Source organism: Corylus avellana, chromosome ca7 (genome assembly GCF_901000735.1).
Source record: "Corylus avellana chromosome ca7, CavTom2PMs-1.0".
Taxonomy (NCBI): Eukaryota; Viridiplantae; Streptophyta; class Magnoliopsida; order Fagales; family Betulaceae; genus Corylus; species Corylus avellana.
The window spans coordinates 20809723-20826674 of NC_081547.1; the positions used below are offsets into that span (position 1 = coordinate 20809723).

General features: G+C 36.0%; 1 protein-coding gene across 4 annotated transcripts; it reads left to right on the forward strand.

The window, feature by feature from the left end:
- Nucleotides 1-568: 568 nt before the first annotated feature.
- On the forward strand, nt 569-10331 carry LOC132186214 (uncharacterized). 4 transcript variants are annotated; one of them, XM_059600073.1, is made up of 7 exons: nt 1583-1670; nt 1788-1879; nt 2040-2105; nt 3182-3276; nt 3617-3694; nt 3846-5680; nt 9991-10331. In XM_059600073.1, exons 4-6 carry the CDS (start codon nt 3199-3201, stop codon nt 5637-5639), a joined length of 1950 nt encoding a protein of 649 aa, XP_059456056.1. In that variant the 5' UTR covers nt 1583-1670; nt 1788-1879; nt 2040-2105; nt 3182-3198; the 3' UTR covers nt 5640-5680; nt 9991-10331. The 4 variants fall into 4 exon arrangements, 3 of the variants coding, with proteins under 3 accessions (XP_059456056.1, XP_059456058.1, XP_059456057.1); XM_059600075.1 differs by having other exon boundaries at nt 3855-5680; XM_059600074.1 differs by lacking the exon at nt 9991-10331 and adding an exon at nt 7742-8341.
- Nucleotides 10332-16952: the final 6621 nt, after the last annotated feature.

Genomic DNA, 16952 nt, shown 5'->3' on the forward strand with positions numbered 1-16952 from the left:
CATACTAATACAACAATTAAGTATCTAGAGACTTAGTTCCAATGTATGTTATAAACTTATAAGTCTATATATGTTATAAATTATAATTATACATATATGTATATGAATAATATAAATGTATAAGATCAATACTTAATCATATGATTCAATGACAATTCAAATACTTTATTCAAGTTAATCATATTAAATTTTAATAGGTTATGATTTAATGATTTATATTTAAGGAATTTTTTTTTTAAAGTAGAAGTAAATGTAAATTTGGGGTCAACATTTTTTATTTTTCAATGTGAGCTTTTTTTATTTATTTTTATTTTTTTATATAGCAATTTGGCCTAAAAAAAAAAAAAAAGAGGTAAAAATGTTAGAGTGATTAAAAAAAAAAAAAAGCCTAAAACTGAAAATTGATTATATATTTATCTTGGGAAAGCCCAAAAAACCCAATAAAAACCCAAAAAAAGTCCAAAAAAATCCCATAAAAAAAAAAAAAGCATAAAACGCCCAATTTTGAAAAGAGGTTATAACGGGCGGTTACATGTATTACTTACCACTAACCGGCGATCAGTTTCTAACCATGCGATTATCTGCCGACTGCTGCCCCTCTCTCTCAGACACTCTCGACTTCGATTCTCTGTGCTTTCGCGCCTCGCCTCTGTGGCTCTGCCGCTCTGTGCTCTCCTCGCCTCTCACGGTCTGTTTCGCCTCTCACGGTCTGTCTCGCCTCTCAGTGAAGGTCTGTTTGGTTTTCTTTTGTTTTGTTTAGATTCAGAGGCTCTCACGGTTTTCCCGCCTCACAGATTCTTTTGTTTTGTTTTGTTTTCAGCCCGTCTTGTTTAGATTGAGAGGCTGCCCAACGCTTTTCACCCGTTCGAGTCTGCCCTGGACGCTCTCAACCAGTGTAACGAAGTCTCCGAAGGTGAGCTTTGTTCAAAACTACAATACCTTCTTGTTTGGCTCTTGTTTTCTTGTAGCAAGCCAAGCAAGGTAAGTGGCATTTGATTTTGGTTTTAAACTTAAGTGGGATATATGGCTGTTGATTTTGATTTTGGTGTATTATTGTTGATTTTGGTATTCTGATTTTATAAATGGGTTCTTAGATTGATTTGGTTGGAGTTGTATCGATTGGGTTGTTTATGAATATAAAGAAATTTTACTGATTCGAGGATTTGATTTTGGTGTATTATTGCTGATTTTGGTATTCTGATTTTATAAATGGGTTCTTAGATTGATTTGTTAGGAGTTGTATTGATTATAACATAGCTTACATCAATTCTGTTAACCTTTTTTTATTTTTTATTTTTCTCTCTAATTGAATTTCAATGGCAGTATGTGTTTTGCATTTTCTTGATAATCAGATTACCTGTTTTGACTACTCTGCAAATTTTCTTGATAATCAGATTACCTGTTTTGACTACTCTGCAAATTTTCTTGATAATCAGATTACCTGACTATGTTCTTGTATTTGTATTAAGCTGTTCGATGTTTGTATCAAATTAAGCTGTCGATGTTACTTTGATAGCTGTTGCTTTAGCCTTTTGAAAATTCTTTTTTTATTCTTTCTCCAGATTGGGCAGAGCCGCAGAAGTGATGCTTTTGCAACAGAATTTGACCTTGAAGCAGAAGAGTATGTTCCACTTCCTAAAGGAGAGGTTCACAAAAAGGAGATAGTTCAGGTCTGTTTTTCTTCAACTGCTGATTCTTTGAGTGTGTTGTATGTTCCTTAAAGTCATAGATGTGACACTAATTCATAATACTAGTATTGGACATTTCCTGACTCTGTTCCATACCAGATCAAGACTGTTGTGGCTAAGTAAGTTGAGCTTCTAAATGGATTGGTAACTGCTGGCCTGTCCTAAGTGGTAAAGGCGAGGGGTGGATTTGGGTTAGTCCATCTTTTATTTTCGAAGTAATAGATAAAATTATTCTAATTGTGCCTGTCTTCATCCCATTCTGATGTATTACAGATGAAATCTTCTATTGTAGTTCGAAATTACATTTCTATCTAGCTTTGAAGTTAGTTTTTATGGTTTTCTTAATGACAGGTTGTTAACTGGTATATTGATGAAGGTGTAGCGGAGCTTGTCCCTGGAGTTCTGTTTATTGATGAGGTTCTTTTCTGTATAATGCCCTTTCTATGTTTTAAATATTTCATGATTGCCTTTTGTTTGTTTATTTGTTTTATCTAATTTTAATCATGATTTGCAGGTAAATATGCTGGAGATGGACTGCTTTTCATACATGAATCGTGCTTTAGAGAGCTCCCTATCTCCAATAGTTGGACAATTTGTTTTTTTTTTTTGTTTTTGTTTTTGTTTTTTTTTTTGTGTGTGTTTTATTCAGTTATTTGGTTATCTTTAGAATGTTTTTGAGATTTTTGTTGGACAATTTATTTAGAAAAGTTGGACAATTTGTTTTGGTTTTGTTTTGTTTTGTGTTTTATTTTGTTATTTGGTATCTTTATAATTGTATTTATATATTGTAACCTTTATATTACTTATCAAAAAAAATTGTAACCTTTATATCTAAATTTCTAATAGATTGTAAACAAGCCTTAAGTGAGCCGAGCTGCCCACTTAAGGCTTGACAAGCTTTTTAATGGAGCTCGGGCTCAAGCTTGACTCAAAACCAATTGAAGAATTTTGGTCGAGCTCGGGCCAAGCGGAGCCCGGCATAGTGTATTTGGCAACCTTTGAGCTCGAGCCGAGTTAGGGGTTGTGCCTGACGAGCCGAGTTCGGATAGGGGGTTTGAAGCCCGGCTCGAACTTGAACTCGGCTCGTTTAGTAAACAGTTTAAATGAGCCGAGTTCGGCATGCCCAAAGCCTGGCTTGCTCGACTCGATTACAACCTTACTTCAATATATTGTGAGGGTTCTAGAATTGTAAATTGAGAGTTTTAGGATTACAAATTCGACAAATGTTCAAGTCTGTATTTATGGATTATTCAATTCAAGTGCTTAAGCAACAATGGCCAGAGGTCAATATTTTTATTTTATGTTTATATGCTGAATATTCTCCCAAATTCTTACAATCTTACATTTCTCTCTCTCTCTCTCTCAATGGGTCTCTTCTTTTTTAAGGTTTTCTAGGTTTCCATCTTTCTGTGTTAGAAAAGTGGTATTAGAGCAAATTGTCCATTTTTTTCATTTTATGATTGTTTTTGAACTTGATGAATGATTTTTCGTAGATACCCAATTCAAAGAGATGGAACTTGAGGAAGTAGACTATCTTGTTGCCCTGAGACAATTATATGGGCTTCTTCAAAACAAAAGCTCAGAAAATGTAGGCTTTCTTATCTTGAAATCATCCGTTTTCTTTGGCTTACCATGTCTTCTTGTTGAAATTAATTGATTCTTAATTCAATATGTTCTTCCCCAGGAATTTTGGCGTTGTTTTCTATACATTTGAGGCATTTTGAATTGTACCTGCTTTTGTGCATTTGTGATTTCACTGTATACACTTGTGCCTGAACTTTGATGGCATTTCTCTGATCTTATCATCCTTTTATTCTACTTAATAATGCGGGGTGGGCTTGTTATTATTGTAGTTAGCAAATTAAGAAACATTCATTGCTTTCTTGGTATCCAATTTAATCTTTACATGACCTTTTGTTGGCAAACAGTTAAGTGAGAATGCACGACTCTTGTTAAAAGATATGCTTGAGAATGCTACACAAATGGTTTTCGGGAGTCGATCAAAGGTACATTTTACTATTCAACCATGTGAATGCAATGTCTTATTCTTTGTTTCCAGAGCATAAGGACTGGCAATCTTGTCTAAACATTAACAAAGTATTCCTCAAAAATTGTTCTTATTTGATGATTGTTGTCTGATTAAATTTCTCATGCTAGCATCGTCAGATTATAGCAGCACAATCAGGTGCCTCTACCACACCCTGCCCATCTCTTACAGAGCCACCTAAGGCTGTGCCAATGTTAAATCCTCCTGTTTCACCAGCTATGTTAAGAGCTTTTCCCAGCATTGCTCAAAGCTCCAGCAAAGCGTCGAAATGTCAAGCAATCACTTCACAGAGGGATGAGCGGCCACCCTTGAAACCAATAGTAATTGAAGGCTCAGTTTCAAAGCTTTCTAACAACAGAATCTCTTCAAACAAACTTCATCACACAAGGAAACCATGTCAGTTTTGTGAGCAAACTGGTATGAAGCTACAGAAATCAGACAAAGAGATAAAAATATCAGGCAAAAAGCCGACAATTAACAAAGGACACAATCAGTTAAGCCCTTTTTGTTGTGTGAATGCGCAAGCAAAAGGATGGCGACATGTGGAAGAGAAGGGTGTTGAGTCAGTGGTGACTAGTATTGAAAATCCAATTGAGAAGCAGAAAAGTATCCAGGTACTCAAACGTAATCCAAGCATTGTTAGTTCCTCAATCTGTTTGGCAAATGGGGATAGTGAGGCAGGAGTTGGATACAATTCCTCCAATGGGATGGAGAAAAAACCAGGAGAGACCCGTGAGTTTTCAAAGGATGTCAGTAATGCAGTCAAACGAATTGAATCTCACATTTCAGCTTTGCAACCTTGTTCTCAGATTCCACATTCTACAAAGACCAGTGCAGGAGTAGATGGGATAGCCGCTAAGTCGGTTACTCCTTCGATTACAAGGAGTTACGATGGTGAGCCTGTTTTTTTTGGTGGCCTCCATAGGGAATATGATTGGCGTTGCCAAGAGGCCTATGGAAGAGCAAGTGGGGATTATTATGTTCACGGGCTCAGGGTCCCTATGGATCAGGATGGCCTTGCCAAGAGGCCTTGGATGACGATGAGTCAGCTCTCCAAAGAGAATCCACTGGAGAATCAGACGTCCATGCCACCCCAGTCACCTGCTGAGCCTGGTGGTCACAAGTCGAGTAGAAAGAAAAAGCTGCCAGTACTTCAGATGCCAATCAAACCAACTCTGCTATATCACAAGCCTAGTAGTGAGAACAGAACTGAAGCAAAGAGAAAGCTTTTACCACTTCGTCATGGCGGTGGCTCTTCAGGGTCATACTTATCCTCTCCTACTCATCGACAAAGGATCACCAGCAGTAGTAGTTCATTGTCAAGTCAGACAGACACTACAAGCACGACACATGAAAGTAGCCTAGTGGAGAGTAGCAGTAACACTCCATATTCTATACTGAGCCACTCTAGGGAGAGAGTGGGTGCTACCCCAAGAGACAGATCCGGCCATCAAAGGAACCCTGAGAAAGTGACCGGACGGTTGAGGAGATTCAAGAACAAGCTAGGACTCATCTTTCACCACCACCATCACCACCACCACCACCATCATCATCACAACCGTGATGGTGATCGTGGTAATTCCCATTCTATGTGGAAGCCCTTGCAGAAGATGTTTCACCATACTAACGCACATGTGGTCCACGAGAAGATGAAAAAATCGATAGTCGCTAATGTGCCACGCAAGAACCATGTTGGACATTTTAACACGCTGGTGGGAGGGTTGTTGAAGCATGTAGGGCGTCCAAAGATACGGAAGAGGATCGGACGTGTTGGTAATAAGAAGGTGGCAAAGAAGTTGAAGTGGTGGCAGATGTTTCGACGCCACGGTGGAGTGAAGCTGCCCAAAAGGAGGCGTGTTAAAGTAGGGTTTATGAGGCAAAAACCGCAGCTAAAGATGAGTTAAGAACAAAGTCTCCAAAGCCTCAAAGATTCCGATGGCTTCCTGTGAGTCTCTCTCTCTCTCTCTCTGTGTCAAATCCCAAATGACAATAGTTTTACTTGTATAATTGGTTTCGCTTGTTATATCTGACTATTCATTTCATCATCTTTGCATTTGGGAACATGGGTATTTGATCAACCAACCTTTTGTTATATTTGAAAGATTCGGTTGTTGGGTTTCTGGGTTTTGTTAATTTATTGAAATTATTGGCAGTGGAACTCAAAGTAGGATAGCCATGCACAAGTAAGCGTGTATCAAATGTTGTTGTACTGTCGCTGTGGACCCAGATTCTTAAATTAAGTTCTTGTAGGTCCTTTGGTTTGAATTGTTTATACTGAACTTTGGTTGATTATGGTCATCACCCTCTTAAATTTCTAATCTTTTTCTTCTTGTTTTTGTTAAGAATTGTAGACTGAGGGGATTGAATTTATTTATTTTTTGTGGTTGGGGTGGATGATTTGCATAAATAGAATGCATGAAGGACTAGCGCATGATTTAGTGAATGATACCAATGTGATTTTACTTCGTGTACCTGCAGTGTAAGTGCAGAATCTCTTTTCTTGGTTTGAGACTTTGAGCTGCAAATTTGTTGTAAAATCTTTTACAGATTTGGAAACTATACTGAAGAGGTAGAGTGGCATAGGGTTAGAGTAATCAAGGGATAAATAGAATTCAGTACAATGAAGGACAAATGTTGATATAGGTTTCTTTGATATCTAAGTGTGGATTAGCTAGTCATCTTTAGTTGTTGAAATTGAGATAGATACTGGGGAGAAAACAAACAAACAAAGAAGGAGAACAGTAGAAAAGAACTGTGTGACCGCATAGTTAGACTGAAGAAGTAGTGACATATTAATTATCAAATATTCACTAATTCCAAAAGAGATTCAACCACATTCAATTTATTACTTGTATAACAAGTAACAAACAACCACATAGAATTTTGATATTTCAGTTACTTATCAAAACGACAAATCTATTACTTGTGTAACAGTTAATTTGCCTGTTAACAACCTGATGTAGACCATTTTAAGTTTAGCAATCCTTAAATGACTATATATATATATATATATATATATATATATATACAGTTAAGGCTCAAAAGTCCTTGTCTTGTAATAGCTTGATATTGTTGTGGTGCATGATTGAATCATAACAAATATGTGGTATGTGCAGTCCATGTTTTGGCTTCAAGTCCCATTGTATATGTGTAGATAGAGGTGCTACTATGACTACTTACATTGAATGCTCCACTTGTAATTTTTTTTCCTATGGTTTATAAGGGCAGTGCAGGATTGGGAACTAGAAGCATTGTGTCTCTGTCATTTACTTATTTTACTGTGTGAAAATCTATAGTGATTGGTTGCATAGGATGGTATGATCTGTTTTAAAGAGGTGGAAGTTTGAGGTTAAAGCTTACTATCAAGTATTTGGGGTATTTGGGTTGGGGGAATTTGGCATTAGCTTCCCTTGCAAAAGCATTTGGCACGCGAAAGTATCGCATAAAGTGGCCTTTCTCTATTGGTGACTGGCTTTGGTGAAAATCCTCAACGTGGATGATCTTACAAAGTGTGGAATGACTATTAGATTGGTGCTACCTCTGTATAGTTAATGGGGCAGAAAAGGGACCATCTATTTCAACATTGCTCGATAGGTAGGGAATTTGGCCCCTTTTTTGTCATTGTTTGGACTGCGGTATATGCTTAAGATCTTTGTGGAGATGCTGGCATGTTGCAAAGGATGCTGTAGTAGTGTGATTTGGAATGTGGTTTCCTTATTCCTTCTGTGGTGCATCTGAAGAGAACGAAATGCTTGAACTTTTTAGACAAGGTTGACTTTTCTGCGACTATGTTGGAGCTCAAGTTCCTATGATCACTTTTCACTTGGCTGGCGGCATCTAGTTGTTTCTCTTTTCTTCTAATCTGCAACTTTTGGACTTGTTTAACTTTAGGAGTTAATTTTGCTTTTCTTTTTATATTATAAGTGTTTCTCTTATATACCCACCGGGTAGTAATGTTGCCTCTTCTTCCCTTTCTTAATACACTCATTTATCTATACAAAAACAGTGTCATCTCTACTGGAAAGCTCAACTCTGGTGAGAGTGAGGTGCATGTCCAATAATACCATTACGTTGAGAAGTGTAATGAATAAATCCTTCAGGATTCTAGCACACAAAGACAATCCCTCTTTTCCTTGGAAGAGTATTTGGCGGACCAAGGCTCCCTCAAAAGTGGCATTCTTTGTTTGGTTGGTGGCTCATGGTTAATTGGTGTTGTCTATGCAGCTCAATGGAGAATCTGTTGATCATCTTCTTCTCCATTGTGAGGTTGCTTGTTCATTATGGAACGCTATCTTTAGTCGCTTTGGTCTTTCCTAAGTTATGCCTAACAGTGTGAAGGATTTGTTCACATGTTGGTGGTCAGGGATAGCTCTCGGAGTGTGGTCGTTTGGAAGATGGTGCCCCTATGCATCATCTGGTGTCTATGGAGGCAAAGAAATGATAGGAGCTTCGAGAATCTAGAGAGGACATTAGAGGAGCTCAATCCCTTTTTCTTTTTTTTCCCTCTTTGCTTGGACAGTTGTTTATTTAGCTTTTCTGATTTCCTTGTTCTCTTTTCTCTTTCTTTCTAGGCGTTTTCTTGTATACTCCCTATGTACTAGGGTTGCTCTCCCTTGCGCTTTTTATATATACAACATTACTTATCAAAAGTTTACTTCCTGTTGCCATTGATGGATGAGTAAAAATTGTCACATTCTACATGTTGCATGACTTGGAAACATTAAATTTCACAAGTCTTTTTGTTTTTGTTTTTCCTTCTTCCTAGTTTGACCACTCAATGTTGGCCAATTCATGTTGGTGATGCATGCTGTATGGTGTAGTTCCCGGTGTGGCTTAACCTTCAATCTCAATTTCCTTAAAGCTTTCTGAGATCATTTTATGGATCCATTCTTCTAACATTGCTAGTGTACAACTCCAACATCTACCACCAACAGATATGGCTCATCCTACAATACTAACCCTTCTTTTCCTTTATGATATAATGCTTATCAATTGCTTCATAGCTGCAACATTTCAGCAAACAATGTTTGCTTCATCCATATTGTCCAGTATGGGATCATCATCCATATCAATCACTTCATTTTGAAGTGCAGATTGCCTTGCACTTGTGCAGATACAAAGTAGAAAACAATGTCTAATTTTCTCTGTTAGCTTGATATGATGTGGGATTATTGTATATTCGACTCTAAAATGAAGTGCTATCATAGGCAGTGAATCGTTTAAAGGATGAGTAAGAATCTTTAATACAGGATTTCAAATGGAATTACTGTTGGGAATGTTGAATAACTTCAATCATGGTATGCTAACGAATTATGGGATGGGTAAGGAATTGATAAAGGAGGCTATTGAAAAAGAACCATAGTTTTATAAGATTTGTTCAAAGCATGGTTTTAGCATTTAAAATTGCCAGGAAATGTTTAGAGAGGAGAAAAGAATGACAGACCATAGAACCTTAATGACAATGAATTGTTGCCCTCAAATCAAAATACTTTAAATGGAATAGTGGCATAAAACTAGTGTTAGTTGTAACTTGATACAGTAGTGTGAGTAGTAATCATTCAAGTTACTTGCCTCAATATTTATCACGTAGCTTGAACATTTCCTCCTTTGAATATAAGTGCTGTTAATAATCGACTCTAACATAATCCAAAAGCTACCATAGGCACTTTCTGCCGGACCAAAAATGCTACTTCTTCTGCTTTGGACTCAACCCTAAATTTAGTAGCCATTTATTTCTGCCACTAGTTGGTAGCGACAGCTTGACTTGTCCTATAGTGGAAGCAGTAACAATCCTCAGTAGCCTAGTCTATATCCTGTTGTATACACTTAAGTTATGATCATTGCAACTTAGTGGTATAGAGTGAAGAAATGCCCTCCAATTTGCAATAGGGTGGAATTTGTGTCCAGCTTCACAATGAAGTCATCTATTAAATTTATAGAGCACGGGACCATCTCATGACCTTTGTTTTACTTAGTTAAATGTCCATTTTGTTGACTTAAAACATTTGCATTTATTGATTGATCATTATAGTCCTTGCGTAGAAACCTCTGGACCATTGCCATGTCTTGTGGCTTTGTTTTTTGAACTTTCGCATGATACTTATTCTTGCTAGAATGTGGATAAATGTGTACATCACTTGCATGTTATATCATTCTCAAGTATGCATGAATAAACGTGCCAAGAGTGCTTAAAAAATAAGGAAATTCTTTTTAGATATTGTACTCTATTTAATTGTGATGTGGTTCTTATTTCAGGTAGCTTGGGAACATTAAATGTTGGAATTTCAAACTTGGGGCTTTGGTAGAGCAAGAATTTGTATTCTAAAACAGTTTGGCATAAGAACTTGGGCAGGACAGAGAACACAACAATTTGCAGGGTTAACATTACGAGTTTCACGACAGCCAGAGAAAGCACAAACTGTACATGGTCGTCCATCTTTAGAAACCAAGTGTAAGCATTCTTTGTTAATTAATTTGCTTAATTCTTTGTTAACATAATGGAATCCGCTTAATTCGTCAGTATTGGTGTAATTTTTCATTGAGATATTATATATTTTGAGTGATTATATAGAGTAACGGGAAGGGACTCAATTGTAGTGAAGTTTTCTCATTATATAGACGCTTGAGCAATTGGATTATTCTTGAAATTTTCCGTTAATCAAATAGTGCACTTTAGATAGATATTCACCACATAAAAATGAAGTTATTTCAACTTTGAACGACCCCATCTCTCTTTTCCTTCAGGAGCAGACATATATATACACCATATATACATAATCCCAGCATTAAATAAAGTTGTTGGACCATGCAATTTTTAAAGGGACAAAGTTATTGAGTATAAATTAACTAGACTACTAAATGAAGTTTAAATCCACATCATATAGTGCTTGATGACAAACCTGAAAGTAATCAATGTAAATTACTTTTGAGTGTAAAAATCATTTTTAAATTTTAGACGAGTTAATTTATATATTTCACGTTAATTGTGATTTTTACTATCACGTAAAAAGGTTAATAAGCAGTTGAACGTACATTAAACATTTCACTAAATATATATTTAAATGAGGTAATTAAGTGATCAAGACATGAAAATGACATACTTACAAGTAAACATTTCACTAAAAATACATGGCTTCTTAAAAATTAGGGTTAAATACCTTATTTCTCTCTAGAGTTTCAGCACTTTATTTTTTGACCCTTAAGGTTTCATTTGGATCAGAGGAGGTACCTGTGATTTTGATACAGACAAAAATGGTAGCCCCGTTAAAATTCCGTTCAAAACTTAACAGAACGCCACGTCAACACCAATTAAATAATTGAGTTTAGTTTCGTGTTCACGAGCGGCTCATTTAATAATCAAGTTGAGCACAAGGTAGCTGAGCCGGAGCAAGCTCACAGATAGTAATTAATATGCATTTTAATTACTAAATTAAAATGCATTTAGTTTAGTAATTAAGTAATTGCCTATTGGTGACGTGCCACAGTGGAACGTGACCACTATGGTGACGTGTCATAATGACACGTCAACAATTGTTGACATGCCACATGGGCACGTCACCATACTTGTGACCTGTTATAATGACACGTCACCAAAGTGGTGACATGCCACTATGAAACGTCACCAATTGGTGACGTGCAATTATACACACGTCACAAAATTATATTAATTTCAATTTTTTTATTTGATTTTTTCCTTTTCTGAAATTTATTTATTTATTTTTTAATTGGTGACGTGCTAATATCTGGCACGTCACTAATTAGTGACGGGTCAAAGTTCACATGTCACTAGGGAGTGACATGTGAACTTCGACACATTACTAAAATACATAGTGACATGTGATAAAGGAAAATGCTAGAATGCAATCATTTCCCCACATTTGGCCTATCAAAAGCTAATGTAACAGGCTACTTTTATTATTTTATTATTAAAAAATTTTTAATTTTTAAATCAAAATTAAAACAATAAAAAATTAAAAAGAAGTTGCAAGGGGTGGCTAGCCACCCCAGTTCTGGCTAGGGGTGGCTTCGGCCACCCAAGACTGGTCTGGGGTGGCCACCTGTAGCCAGAACGGGGGTGGCTGGCCACCCCCTATCCCTTGCAATCTCTTTTTAGTTTCTTATTGTTTTAATTTTGATTTAAAAATTAAAAGATTTTTAATAATAAAATAATAAAAGTGGCCTATCACATTAGCTTTTGATGGGCCAAATGTGGGGAAATGATTTCATTCTAGCATTCCCCTATGATAAATCGACACGTCGTCAATTGGTGACATGTGAAAAAACCTACACGGTAGACATGTCACTAAATTCTCTCTTTTTTTTTTTTTTTTTTTTTTTGTAGTGATAAGATGGCTTACATCTAAAATGTCATGAGACGTTTGGTTTAATTTTATTTTTATTTAAAGGAATTCTTACGTTTGACATATCATCAAAAGAAAGGTAGAGGAAGGAAGAGGGAAGAAGATGGCTCTATTTCATTTTTGTCAAAAATACACAGTTTAAATAAAGCTCAAAACACATCGTTTTGAAATTTGAAAAAATACGGTTAAATGCGTGCGGTCCCGATTGACATGAAATTTTTATTTTTTATTTTTTTATTTTTAATTAAAACTTGATATAAAGTCTGCATCGAATTTACTAGTCACAGCACACAATTTGTAGGCACGAAGCCGCTGGAGTAAGGCAAGAAAAAACCCTAGCTCCTTAGGGAGCGCCGCACAGGTCCTCTCGTCGGGGGAGGAGGGATGGGCTTGCTTCCTCCCTTTCCCCCCCCTCCCCCCCTGCCTGTGCAGGTTTTGTTTCCCATTCTCCGCCTCTTTAGGGGTTTTCATAGCGCCTTGCTTCCGGTCCTAGTAGCTGTTGAGGCCCCCCTCGGGGGGCCGCCTTTTCCCCATGCTCCGGTCTCCTTGTGGGGTTCAGATCCGGTTTGCCTCAAGCTTGATCTTGATTCTCTCAAGCTTGGCCGCCACTTCCCCTCCGATGCTGCTCATGGTTGTTGGTTTTGTTTTTTGTTTCCTTGTTTTGTTTCTGTTTGTCTTGATCTTCCCTGTATTATGTTTTGGTTTTCCGTGTAGTTTTTGTTCTTGTTTTATTTGCTTGTAATAAAGCCTTGTTCTCTTGTTGATCTGTGGGGTATTTGTTGTTAGTTCAAACCCTTGGTTGTGGACGAAAATTGTATCCTGGCTTTCAGGTCGAGGAGGATGAGTGTAGGCAATGACGTTTTATGTGCACAGAGCTGAGGAATAAACGTTACTTATGCATTGGATTGTGTTTGCTTGGAGCAGATCTGTTATTTCATTTGAAGATTAGTCATAAGTTAGCGAAAGTTGAAATCATGGATAGGTCTTAAATGATAGAATGTTATGTATGTGTTCATGATGTTGTAACCTTGTAGCTTCGGCTATGATTTGCATTCTCTGAGCTTTGTGCTCTTGTGATGTACGAGCTATATTCTCGTGATCGTTTTTATTAATGAGATTGAAATGATTTTCCCTTTCAAAAAATTCTGCATCGACTGAAAGGGCTTAAGAAAAATCCCAAGTTGTACGTGGTGCAGCCTTTAAACAAGGGGCATAGTTTTCCTCCAAACTGGATTGGAGGAATTTCCTTCAACTTAGTCTAAAAAAGCGACATGTATCCGTTGAAAATGTGAAAAGCATATGCCTTTTTAATAGCAGGGACAAAGTTGAAATAAATCTTATTAAAAATTCATGTGCACCTCACATGTTATTAAAAAAATGGACATATGTTGCTTTTATAAACTAGCTTGAAGGAAATTCCTCCAACCCAATTTGGAGGAAAACTTTGTCCTTAAACAAGTGTAGTCTTCGAATTACTTCTCTCATTGCCAAGAAATACATTGATCACAATTGAATAAATTAACACGCTAGGCATGACAAAATAAATTGGAAGTTACATTTTTATGTTTTGAATAATAGTTAAAATTTGGTTGAATTATTTATTTATTTCATTAGTAATATTCTTTAATATTTTTAATTAATTTTGCTTAACTTTATTTTTTTCATTCATTAAAAAAAAAAAAAAAAAAAAAAAAATTGCCCTCTCTGAACAAAAATCCGAACTCCGCCACTGGTGCTATGTGAGATCCGAAAATACGAAAACAACGTAATTGTTCTAATACCAATGTAAGAAAACATAGAAACATATACTTCTAGGACCTTTATAATGGTTGTTTCACGTTAGTTTCCATTGTCACCATGGCTTCACGATCAAGCTGTTTCTACTCGTGGTGGTGTTTGCTACTAGAGCAAATCACACATTTTCCACCGTCTAAAATCCTCCCATTGCCAAGAACATGGGATGAGAGAGGTAATTTCTCATATTTTTTCACACCCCAAAAACAGCCTGTGTGCGTATGGCATTTTTATACACTACTATTTAGTATGTAATTGTTAATGTCACTCAAAAAATGAGGTAGCTTTTAAAATTACCATTATTGATCAAAATTCAATAATGATCAATCACGAGAGTGATACAAGAGTAACTTCTAGTATTACTCTACTTGGGCTGCCCACTGATGGTTCAAAATGTTCTCATCGATCAGTATTCCAAAAATATTCATTAATGGTTCAAATCTATATATATATAATCCCAGAACATTTTCATAATTAATTAACTCCTTAAACGTCCTCCATTTACTTTCCGCATGTGTACGTACAATAATTTATCACTATATATATAAATCCAAGTTCTGAAACAATTATATATCTGCCAAACTCTCCCCTTTCGCGTCTTCTACCTGCAGGTCCTGGTAGGGGTAAGTAGAAAGTGAAAAGGTATGCCACCTATCTTCTCCATTGATAGAAGTTGAGAACTTTGATTAGAAGTTTTTGGGACCTACAAAAAATTTCATATGATACAAATTGTTCACAACTATAATTTTTTATTATTAATTTCAGGTATATACGTGACGGTTTTCATCATTATTATTAGCTCAAATTGTGATCAAAATTAAACCCAACTCACAAAACACTTACACTAACAATGAAAGAAAGAAAGAAAGAAAGAACAATTCATAAAAGCAAATATGCATATATCCATTCATAAACGTTTAATTAGGCTTTTACTATCAAGGACGGCAGTTGAATGGCCTTAAGGCAATCTCCATGTGGTTAGATAAGTACTGGGACATGAGTTCAACTCTCGCAATTGGAGTCCTCATAGTAGATTAATGTAAACTATCTGAAGTTTCATTGAAATTTTGATGGCATCTAGTTAGGCTATGACTCAACCGAGCTTTTTATTGTTTTCTAGCTCTAACGTCTGAATATTTTTTTGCCAAATTATGACTTAATTTGTTGTAAAATCAGATGGATGTAACACAAATTCGAAACACATGCGGAGTTGATGTAATGTGGAAACCATATCGGATTTGTAATGATGGACAAGCAACTGTAATGGATCAAAATCTTACGATACGAATTTCACATACTGCGGAGGTGTCCATAACCTATGACAAGTCAATTGATGAAGTTCATGTTCATCCTGCAGCGAGTGCAGAAGCCACTAGGGTTTCAAAAATCCCTCGTTCGCTTATACAAGAATCTCATGAAATTGATCTGATGGATGTATTTGAAGGAAAGGTTGTGACTTTCTCCAAATCAAGAGGATTGCTTGGCATGATGAGGTTAATTTTTTCATTGAATCAAAAAATCACTTCTTCTTTTTTATTTGATATATATATATATATATATATATATATATATATATATATATATATATATATTAAATTTTAAATTTTAAATTTTATTTTTACAACTTGATAGTCTTCATTGATTTATCAGCTGCTTCCGTGGAGAAATTAACAAAGTGGTGATAAGAAAAGGCAAAAATCAATTAAATTAACAGCGAGTGAGTTTGAAGGTTTGAGCTCATAGTTTATGCAATTTTTTGTTTTTGTAATAAAAAAAACAGGGGTATGAATAAAAACAAGGAGAATAAACAAAATATTTATTTTATCTAAGAAGGTGGAATCTTTTATTTTATTTTATTATTTGTGCCATTTTTGTGAGGTTATATATTCTGATATGTGTGGTTTAAGACACATGGGATATATCTATTATTATGGAATATTAACACACTTAATTTTGGGCATGCCAATGCATGGAGCATACATGCATGCCTTCGTAATAATTGGCCTTGAAAGATCATGAGGCAATACCGCACTAAGTAAATGATCAATAGATTTCTGATAAGTCCCTATGGGGTAGTTCAATCGGTTGTGAATCACGTCTAATAAAGTGAAGGTCACTAATTCGAATTTTCTTTTTTCCTTCCCTTGTGTGGACATGTAAAAAAAAAAAAAAAAAAAAAAAAGATTTCTGATAAGAAATGGTCAAAACAATTGGAGGAAAAAAAATAAAAGCAAACTCACTCCTTAAGTGATGGAAATTGAAAATTAATAAACGTGACAATGGGGCTTTTCTTGTGCACATATCTTGTAGAATGTTAAATTATTAGATCTGAAGAGCAATGATATAAGGAGGACTATTTGTTTTTTTCACGACTTAGACTTAGACCATAACACAGATATCTTTTTATTAGAATAAAATATGTGATGAAATCACAGAAATGAAAAGTAGCAGTACCTTGAGATTCTCATGCGATTTTTTAATCCAATACTCCTATATGCACCAATCTGATTCTTTTTGTGTCGAGTACCAGAATGGGCCGGAGAGAGGGAGAGAGCTGCCGGAGAGTGAGAGGGGTGCGACGGATTGGAGGAGTGGCATCGGATCGGAGGAGCGGCGCCGCCGGAGGTGAGAGAGAGAGCTGTCAGAGTTGAGAGAGTTGCCGGAGTGAGGGAGAGAGAGAGAGAGCTGCCAGCTAGAGAGAGAGACAGAGCTTGAGGGAGCTCAGAGAGGGAGGAGTGCGTGAGAGAGGAGAGAGAGAGGGGGTTGCGTGGGAAAAATTAATTGGGACAAAAAGTAATATAACTTTTAAATATTTCAAAAAAATTTAATTTTAAAAATTTTTAAATTCAAAATTTGAAATTAATGCCAAATAATGTTCACACGTCATTAATTAGTGATATTTCACTGTTCAAACGATATTATTTAAAATAAGTTTAACTTAAATCAAGATGTCCCTTAAAACCCCATGTTTACAGCTCCCAATCAACAACTGACACCTAAGCAAAAAACATAAAATGTGCACCAAAATAATCTAAGTCCAAATACACTAGATTTGCTTTGAAA

Coding starts and splice junctions, on each gene's coding strand:
- LOC132186214 (XM_059600073.1), top strand. CDS start 3,199: ATGGAACTTGAGGAAGTAGACTATCTTGTTGCCCTGAGACAATTATAT. Junction 3,277..3,616: donor AAAACAAAAGCTCAGAAAAT/GTAGGCTTTCTT, acceptor GTTGGCAAACAG/TTAAGTGAGAATGCACGACT. Junction 3,695..3,845: donor TTTTCGGGAGTCGATCAAAG/GTACATTTTACT, acceptor TTCTCATGCTAG/CATCGTCAGATTATAGCAGC.